At 33.8% G+C, this 10,405-nt stretch overlaps 1 protein-coding gene across 1 annotated transcript; it reads right to left on the bottom strand.

Moving 5' to 3' along the window:
- Positions 1-1,240: 1,240 nt before the first annotated feature.
- LOC108903784 (scavenger receptor class B member 1-like) lies at positions 1,241-6,933 on the bottom strand. The gene is made up of 6 exons (XM_018706079.2): positions 6,595-6,933; positions 4,498-4,589; positions 4,280-4,440; positions 4,065-4,209; positions 3,803-4,003; positions 1,241-2,435 (listed from the first exon to the last, which is right to left on the bottom strand). The coding sequence occupies exons 1-6, from the start codon at positions 6,626-6,628 to the stop codon at positions 1,458-1,460; spliced, it is 1,611 nt and encodes a 536-aa protein (XP_018561595.1). The 5' UTR covers positions 6,629-6,933; the 3' UTR covers positions 1,241-1,457.
- Between the last annotated feature and the right edge of the window lie 3,472 nt (positions 6,934-10,405).

Below are 10,405 nucleotides of genomic sequence, written 5' to 3'. Positions count from 1 at the left end.
GTGAAGCCAAAGTTTTGGACTTCAAGGTGTAGGATGCGTTGAAGATTTTTCAGAAGCATCATATTTAGTCATGTATCTACACACTGTATTTTAATCTTCATTGTGCCACTCTTGTATATCTCTTATTTGAAATTGAAACACGTACACATTTTAGCAGGCAGTGATTACCTACAAAGTGGTATTTCTAGATATAGCCGTATTTGATAATTCTAAAGTTAATATCCTTAATAAAACATATTAGCAACTTTTTTACTTAAATTCTATTTTAATATCCCCAGAAATACGTATTTATCAAATATGAATTAAATATCTTTTTCCACGACTATTGTATAATAATGTACCCATTATACGTCTGTTTGCTCGACCTTAATAATACCCATTAATCACGGCAGTGATTAATGAGTCATTAATCACTACTGTCAGATGCTTCCTTAATTTAGCTATAATATTATATTGTTCTGCTACAAACAATCCGTTTTTAAAATTTTATCGTGTAAACCACTAAATATTTTCAATTCAGTGCTGTACATATAAAAAAAAAATTAAAAAAGTGAATTTTCCTAGACCGGATTCGAACCCGGGACCCGCGGTTGGAAGGGAAAGAGCATCTACACTGAGCCATCAGCGACTTCATTTGTGCGAGTCGTATATCTGTTTCTTAACATACCATGTTTTTCGAAACATTTCAAAAAAAACTTCAACAAAAATATTTAGTAGCCGTGGATAAAGTATAGTATTCTACTCCCGTATAATGGGTATTATTCACTCGGTGATTTAGGCCACTCGCCTGCGGCTCGTGGCCGTAAACTTCACCTCGTGAATAATACCCATCATTATACGCTCGTTGAATAATATACTATTAATATTTAGTTTTTTAAATTTGCGAAATCGTCAACTTAAAACTTACGAACGGTACTCAAATTTTGCCTTTTATTTCTTGTTTTTTTTATAAAACTATTAAGTAATTTCTCGAATATATTACTCAATTAGGAGAATACAGCATTACATTAATCTTTTTTTAAGAATTTTTCATAGCTCAGTATTTCGTCTTTCAATTTATTCGGAAAAGTTGGTACTGCTGAGTTTTTATTTTTTAAATCCAAGATGAATTTACCCCACAGTTTTATTCGAAGTGCAATTTTCATACAGTCTTAGAAAACATCCATCCAATCGTGCTGATGCAAATGAAGAAATAGTTGAAAGATATCACGAGAGCAAGTAAGGAAAAAGCGACGACAACTTAAACGAAACCTTTGTGTAACGTATATTAATATACAAACATACAAAACCATTCATAAATAAAAACACTTAAAGCCTAAGAAGTAGACATTATCTCACTAGTCATATAACATGGTACAAATATAAATAATTTGTTTCAGTCTCTATAGAACGTCACAGACGCGCAAACTCTCTCTACAAGGCACCTAGCAGCAATTTATTAACAACAAAAAAAAAATCTATTTACATATCCGAATTTCAGGCTTAAAATACTGGGAGGAGATGTTTATCAGGGGGATGGGGGAATACTCCGAGGCTATGCTCAGCGACCTCGGCACCACCGTCTTCGAGAAGAACAGCGTCAATAGGGCCGCCCCCGAAATCATGGCAAGTCCCATCAACAGCAGGAGGTACTTGAGCACGACCTCCGCCACGGGCAACACGGAAACTATCAGCGTGACTAAATAGTAGACGGTCGTGGGAAGTTCGTTGCAAGTCAGCTCGATCCAGAAGAGGGGGATGGTGAGGTCGTTGAAGGGTCTGGTCTTACTATTGAACCTGGTTTTACCCACTTCCAAGTTGACTTGGATTTTAAGGGTGGACTCGTCCAGGGGCACCCCTAGGTCCGGCTGCACCTTGGCGACGCTGCCGTGGTCCTTCATGTTCGGATTTAAACCGTTGACGGTTGCGAGAATTTCCGGGTCTACGTTAAGGAAGTGCGGCTGCGACAACACGATGGGAATGTCGTAATAGCAAGGGGCGATGGTCTGCAAACCCTTAGCGGGGCATTTGCCGTTGAAACAATAGCACTCGTTCGACGGATTCTCTTCGGGGGAAGCGAACATGTTGTCCTTAAGTTTGTAGTTGTAAGATCTGAATCCCTGAGCGGTGGTGGATTCTTCCACGAATTCCATTTCGACTGGTCGACAGAAGGCTTTCCTGAATATCGTGGGGGCGAAGTCCTTTTTGAGGTGTTTTGGGAAGATGGTACCGTCGAAAGCGCCCTCTACGAGTTGGCATTTCTTGGTGGTGTTGGTGTTCTCGTCTTCTTGTGACGGATCGTATCCCCATTCTTTGAGACCGGGCAGGCCGTTCCATCGCACGATGTGAAACTGGGAATTCTGCTCGTCGTCGGTGAGGAGATAATCGAACTTGGATTTGTGCTTGTCCGGTTCCACGCTTATGGTTACCTCGTTGGTGTTGTCTCGACTAATAAGCTGAAAATTGAAAGAATGTTGTTTTATTAATGATGCTGTGGATCTACCTAATATTTATTATATATCCGCTAATTTATTTATAACGCGAATAAACTCTATGAGATATTTATAACTAACTAAAACCGGAATTTTCTCGTTATTAAGTAAAGCGTAGGTAATATTAAGGAACTGTATAATACACAGCGTATCCGCAGTATCAATGTGTTATTTACAGCATAGTCAGTAGGTGGCATTTTCGACTAAAGTAAATAAATAGTATATTATTCAACGAGCGTATAATGATGGGTATTATTCACGAGGTGAGGTTTACGGCCACGAGCCGCAGGCGAGTGGCCTAAATCACCTATACTTTATCCACGACTACTAAATATTTTTGTTGAAGTTTTTTTTGAAATGTTTCGAAAAACATGGTATGTTAAGAAACAGATATACGACTCGCACAAATGAAGTCGCTGATGGCTCAGTGTAGATGCTCTTTCCCTTCCAACCGCGGGTCCCGGGTTCGAATCCGGTCTAGGAAAATTCACTTTTTATTTTTTTTTATATGTACAGCACTGAATTGAAAATATTTAGTGGTTTACACGATAAAATTTTAAAAACGGATTGTTTGTAGCAGAACAATATAATATTATAGCTAAATTAAGGAAGCATCTGACAGTAGTGATTAATGACTCATTAATCACTGCCGTGATTAATGGGTATTATTAAGGTCGAGCAAACAGACGTATAATGGGTACATTATACAATAGTCGTGGATAAAAGGTTTTAAATTACATGGATAGATTTGATGTTTCTTTTCAAAGAAAAAAAAGTTAATCGGAGCTCACAAAATGACAGGAACTAAAATTGTTTATTTTAGTTTAATAATAATTTATTTCTACAATCATAAATAATCCTATTTTCTACAAAAATATGATAATATTTACTGCGTGACAGTTTCTAGAATAATTTAAAAGCGACGGGGCTTCTAGGAGGTCATACAATTTTACTGCACTTTCTTTTTTCGTTATTAAATTCTACTCGGTATCCTAAAACCCACGCATCTTGAAAGAAATATCAAGAAAACAGTATAATAAATGCCTAAGCAGGACGGGGTAACTGTAAATTCATTCCATCCATAATCCAATAAAAATTCTGTACGATATTATGATCCCCCTGGAAGTCCCGACCTGAATTCAATGGATTTTAGTTATCGATCGAATAGAAAGGGATTTTTAGTTATCATATTTTTTAGTTGGGCATCGTATTTGTGTAATATCTTGTTTAATCAATGTTTACCATTAGGTTTATGTGGTACTTACATCGCGTACACTCTGTACGCTAGACGAATAGTGCTACTGACATTGGAGTACGGAATTTGCGCTTACCCTTTCTAGTAGTCCAAAGGTGCCAAAGTCTATCCAATTCGGGAGGAATTGGTTAGCCACGGTCACCAACTTGTCTTCGTATCCCCACAAAAATTCGTCCACCGTCAGATCAAGAACAGGTTCTGAACCAAGGCTGGCAGCCACCGCAGAAAATCCCATGCTGGTTAAAAATGAGGAGTCTGCCAGGTAAGACTGGATGCCCTGAAATTATACGAATTTATGTATAAATTGCTGCTGAGCAAGGTTAAAATTATTTACTTACCAAAAGAGGAATGTTAGGCACGATCACCCTGTCTAAATTTGGGTCCCCCACAGAATTTTCCGGATCCACTATAAAATCCCGTCTTGGCGAATAGGTCACTGTGCCATCGTCTCCGAAGGTCGCGTTGTTGTTTGTCAAGATCTCCCTAAAACCGGGAAAATAGTTTCAGTCTGGTTCCAGAAGCAACAAAATCGTACCAAATTAAGAAGACTTACTTATAAGAATACGGACCGACTTGCGTAACGTTCATCTTTTCCTCGCCACTCAGGAACTTGTCGACATTGGTGAAGTTGAAGATGTACAATTTCATAACAACATCGTATGGTGGTGCCGACCACAGGTTGAAGAATACCGTTCCCGGTGACAGAGCAAGCAGCTGGAAAAAGCCTTATATATACACATTTGTAAATTATTCAGGGTTTGATCGACTTACCTTTTTCAGTATTAGCTGCACGGGATCATAGACGAAGATTAAACAAGAAGAAACGACCATAAGGAGGCCAACTAAAGCAAGCGACAGTATACCTGCAAGAAAATGAAAGCAAAAATTGAAACAGTAAATTGACGGTGCTAATACAAAAATTACTGTATAAAAACGTAATTTTTGTTTTCACTGATGAAGTGGAAACATAGGAAGTTCGTCTACCGTTTATTTAATCGCATACAAAATATGCATTTTTAGCACAATGTCTGGCGTTTATGTTCCCAAAAAAGATAATACTGGATAACTATTAATTGCTACTGTGGTTTCTATATTTATTGTTTCAAAATGACCATCTGGATTTGCGCAAGAATAGTTTAAGTTCAAGAATTTTGCAGTACAATTACTGCTAGGCATTGGACTGGTATAGACTGTGAATAATCGATTTTCATTGTAGTGTTTTTTTTTTTTTCATAAACCTATAATTCGTAATTTAGCTTTAGTTAACTGTGAAAGAGTATAATTGAAATATTTATTATTTTATATTTACTCTTTGTAAATCTTATCGAAGAAGAAATTTGAAAAAGTATGCTCCAAAACTTACATTAGAAATTTAATAAAAAATAACAAAAAAATTGTCTTTAAAAAAAGTAGCACAACACAAAATAATTTTTCCACATTTTCGACAACCCTTGAACCATCCCCCAATTGAAAACAAACCGTTAACCTTTAAATCGTCTCATTACATTCATGGAGTGTTACATCTTTCCTCGCCCAATGTTACTTCCGACATATTTTATCGCCGTTATTGAAATGTTTATCAAGCTAATAATCATTTCCAATTTCTGCTAAACATGTATAGATTTGCACAACTTCACCTGTTGAGGTGAGGACTTATTTTTTATTCAGTAATGTTAATTCTTTGAACAAACAAAAGTTCGACAAGACGTAGAATCCACTCACGAGAAATATAATATTGGGATCATTTGATGAAATTGTACAGAAAATGTCAACAAGGAAGAGTGAGATTCGTTGTAGTCAACCTCGGTCTTGACACAAGTGTATAATATATATTTTATTCAGTTTGGAGGCCGATAGAGTCGCTTCATCTTGTTTTGACCTTATGTAACACATTCTGTTTAATTTTTAATAAATCAAGTGTTAGATACTCCTTGCCCCAATCATCGAATCCTTGTTTTTGGAAAATGGAACTGAATTTAGTTCTAGTTATTATTTAATTTTATGTCAGCCGTTAAGTTTTACTTTTGGGATCAATATTTCACTGGATATATGTATATTCAGAAACAACGCACTTAATATAGGAAAAAACTCTACAATTACTTTTCTTTGTTGACCATTAAAACACTTAAATTTAGTATCGAATAAAAGTGGACAGAAACATTTCCTCGAGCAAAAAATATATCGACCTTCGTCAGTTTCAATTACAAAGAAAAAAAATAGATAAGTGCTTGACAACACAAAATCTCTAAATGAATTGTTACGGAAGAAAAGAAATAACAGATACAAATTTATAAAATATTTTTATTATTTTCCACCATCAGAAATAAAAACAGTTTTACTGACAAAAATATTAGGAGGTTATGGATTGTTTGCAGGAAAAATATTTATTTTACTTTATTTTATTCCAAAAATATTTGTACAGACGCTTATATCGCTTCCTTGGCTGGTGTCTGAATCATAATTAGTAAATCGAGCCTATTGACGACAGCTTAGATATCGCTAGATTCGCATAATGAATCAAATTATTCAATTGTGATGCAACGAGAATAAAAATGGGATCTATAAACACAACCAGAATGTTAAATAGGCCCGTATTATTATTCATTACTACTTAAAAAAAATATTTTATTTCCTTTATTAAAAAAAATGCTATTAAAATTATTTACTAAAAAAAAATCTAAAGGTTTCTTGTCCCTATAGTCATTAATATTTCTTGAAAAAAAAAATTGTATTGAATGTTATACTCGGCAAAAAAATATAACTTGAATGCACTTCTGTGTAATCTGACTATTCTACTACCGAAAAATGTGTTCGAGCTCTTCGTATTTAAACAAACTGGACAACAAGCATTTCAAAAAGTATACTTACGTCCATTTATTTTATATCTGATTTCCGTCGTCATGTTTACAACTAAATTCCAGTTCCGTCTCGCACCAACAATATCACTGGTGAGTAAATACACAAAGTCCTCAAATGGTGTACACTTTTCACCATATACCGAACGGCGGTATTAGCACAATATAGTTTTTCTTCAATAATGAGCTAAAAAGTATCCCCGAACGGTTTTAAAGAACACGCGACGCTACGCGTCCCTCGCGTGGTGGGGATATGACGTCTTCTGCTGAAGTCACTGAAGAATCAAGCGTCGAGCACCGCATCACCTTACCACAATCCAAGCGGACGCTGCAATATCATTGCTCTGATGCCGAATCTCTCGGCCCGCCGCCGCTCTAAAACTGCAATCAACCACCGACTTTGGCATCGACTGAAATCAGCGAGACATGAAATGCATATGCTTCGGTAGAAGTGGACATTTTATTTTACTGAAAGGACTGGGTGGTGTGGAAATACCGCCTGAAGGCTATGGGTTCGATCTTTGAACCGGCCGGTGGTGTAGGTCTTGTCAGTGATGGACTCGCCCACACTGCAGGGCTAAAAATCTGAAGCAACATGTTATCGTCCAATATCCAATTAGTTTTATAGTCCAATTAACTAAGCCTTTAAATCGAAATTTTGTCAACTTGGCTGAATTTTTGATATGAGTTAGTTTAAGGTATTTTATAACAATAAGTGAGAGTAATTTTTTGTTCAACCCCCGGCCAAGGGTGGAAAAAGATAAAACAAAGGGCTTTTTCAAGATAACTCAAAAAGGGTAAGAGCTAGAAAAAAAAGTTTTTTTTAATTTAAAAATTAAATAAAATAAAATTTAAAAAAAATCATAACGAACAGAAAAATTATTGAATTTTGTAATTTTTTTTTTCAATCTGCTCTAAAATATGTAACTTTTCTTTTCAGAGAAATAGATATTTTTTTTAATTTTTAATAAGAAAGTTATAACAAAAAATCAAATTTTTAATCGTTAATTTTAATGATTTAACAAAATTAAATTTCTGAAATCTTCCCTTAACTTCTAGCCTCCCTAACTCTGTTAATTTTAATAGTACAAGAAAAAGCTAAGAGACCATTTTTATGTAGAAATGTCTGCTTTACAACTTTCATGAAAAACTTTTTTTCCTAGCTCTTACCCTTTTTGAGTTATCTTGAAAAAGCCCTTTGTTTTATCTTTTTCCACCCTTGGCCGGGGGTTGAACAAAAAATTACTCTCACTTATTGTTATATATTATAACAATAAGGTATATACCTTAAACTAACTCATATAAAAAATTCAGCCAAGTTGACAAAATTTCGATTTAAAGGCTTAGTTAATTGGACTATTAGAACGGTTGATTTTATAATGAATAAAATTTACTCGATTTGTCTCTGATACCTTCATATGGCGTTTAAGTGAATTTGACAAACTAGTGTTAAAAGTAACTTACTTTTAACACGCGTGTCAAAAAATGACATTTTTAACATCAAAAATGACAATTAAAAAGCTCACTTTTAACAGTTTTGTAGAAAAAAGTGTTTTTTGTTGCAGGAAAACATTACCTATTATATTCGAATATATTATTACTTTATGAAATCTTTAATGATCTTGGTGTACTTTCTTGATTGCGGTACCTAGATCTTTTCGGGAACAAATATTCATTAAAAAAAATGAAGCAGCAGAATCGTATGTCTTTAATTTAAGAAAATTTAGCAATATTAGATTTAAAAAATAGCATTTTCGTTAGTTTTTCTTCAGCTTAGAGATCTTTACGTCGTTTTGTTGTGGAATGATCCGATTTGTTGTTTTAATTTAATCCTAGATATCTGTAAAATTCATGTTTTTCCGATTAATTATTTCCCGCGATCGAAGAAAATACAAAAGAATAAACATTTAATTTCGAAGGGAGCAAAAACATCGCACAAATTGCCGAGGCCAGTCAGACCCTGGCGTAGTTTATTAGAAAGGTCCGATATTTTTAATGAACAGTGAACTGGCAACTATTTCACGCTGGTGTACCATGCACTTCTGTTTAAATTCTGATTTTGAAATAATTTCTGTCCGGCATGGTCTGTCACGGCGTGATATGTGCTCCTTGTTGTAAAATCGGGACAGCTCCAGATTTTAGTAACATGGCGCCATATGCTTGGCTCTTTCCTAACCGATAGGTTAAAATCGTTATGAAAGTGGAATTTCGCATCTCATATAATCATTAATTAATTAATTAATTAATATAACTGGTTTAAATTGTTCCATTTGATTTATTAAACGATATATACATGTCACCTGAGTAGGTATACTCATTTTTTTGACCTTTTCGGTTGTTATAAAATAATAGATTAAGAGATAATTCGGTACAACTGATTGTTTTTATGTATTTTTTTAATCGACAAGTTATTTACATATACAATGCGGTTTACGTAACACCGTCTATTATTTTTGGCATACTATATCAAGGTGATTAATAAACAATTTGTGTCAGATTTATTTTATTGATACGGAGAAACATTTTACTTCTACGGAATTAATGTAAACTATGTTTTGTTAATAAAATATTACAGTAATTTAACAATAAGACGAGTACTTGCAATTATCTATACATTGTAAGTATGAATACATTTACGTAGTGCTAATGTTTCCTCAATTCATTACAGATATATATTTTTCGATGAATACGTAATAATAATAACCAGTTGAACAAACACAGGTTAATTTTAAATTATATAATTTTACGTGTTAGGAAAATTTACACTGCAGTTAAATGATCCTAAATTTTTCGCTCACGCAAGCGGATGCGTTTATATTGTTGATGCGGTACTATTTTTTTAAACTCCGAGGTGTAAATTAACTTTAAGAATATGATGTGGCTATATATGTATAATATTTGTTGTCTAAACTAGCCGTATAAATATACATACCAACGTTTTTCCGGTTTTAAACAATAATGTAGTTAATAATTTTTAATAAAAAGGAATTACATCTTTAAAATTAAAAGAATTGAATATTTATTTAGTCAATTTATTTACAAATATTCCGGAAAACGTAAACAAACACGCTATTTCTCGGATTCTAATAACATATCAAGGCGCTTCAGAGAAAATCGACCTTTGGTTAGACCCCTACTTCTAATTTTTTTAACGCGTTTGTGTAATATTTTTGTCATCGTTTACTGGTTCCAAGAAGTCTCTGGCCATCACAACGAGAAATAGATCGTGATCACCGAGCTTCAGCTGGGAAAATCCAAATTTTAGTTATTTGCAAAGTACTTATAGTACATTAAAATGACAAAACTTTTTATTAACGGAATATTTTCAGCAATAAAGAATCACTTAACTAAAGCAAATAATGGTATTTATTATAAACGTAACTGGAAATAAAGAGAAATATATGTGATAGAATTGAAGTAAATAATTAGGTAATGTTATACCAGAGAAATTTATTTTATACACTGTTTGTTAGATGAACCTGATATAAATGTACACAATTATTTTGGTACATTTTGAAAGTTAAATTTAACGCTTGACCTTTTTAATCTGAAGCAATATTTAGAATTAAAACTAGTAATTAGTTACTACCAATTTTTAAAATCCTTGACGGCTTATGAAATAGAGGTGAGACTGATCAAAGTGAGACGTTGCATACTATAAATTTTAACTCCAGTATTTTTTTTCTAATCGTAGACATCTGTCGAAAACCAAATATGGCAACTTATTGGTTCGCTAAAAATAATCTTTTTAATTTTGTATATATTAGACCATGAATATCCAAGTTCAAGTAGAATACAATATTAATTAACAAGTTTAAAACAAA

This window comes from Anoplophora glabripennis, unplaced genomic scaffold, assembly GCF_000390285.2.
Source record: "Anoplophora glabripennis isolate ALB-LARVAE unplaced genomic scaffold, Agla_2.0 scaffold134, whole genome shotgun sequence".
NCBI lineage: Eukaryota > Metazoa > Arthropoda > Insecta > Coleoptera > Cerambycidae > Anoplophora > Anoplophora glabripennis.
Note: the sequence above shows the minus strand (reverse complement) of the source record. Positions and strands in the feature narration are given on the sequence as shown.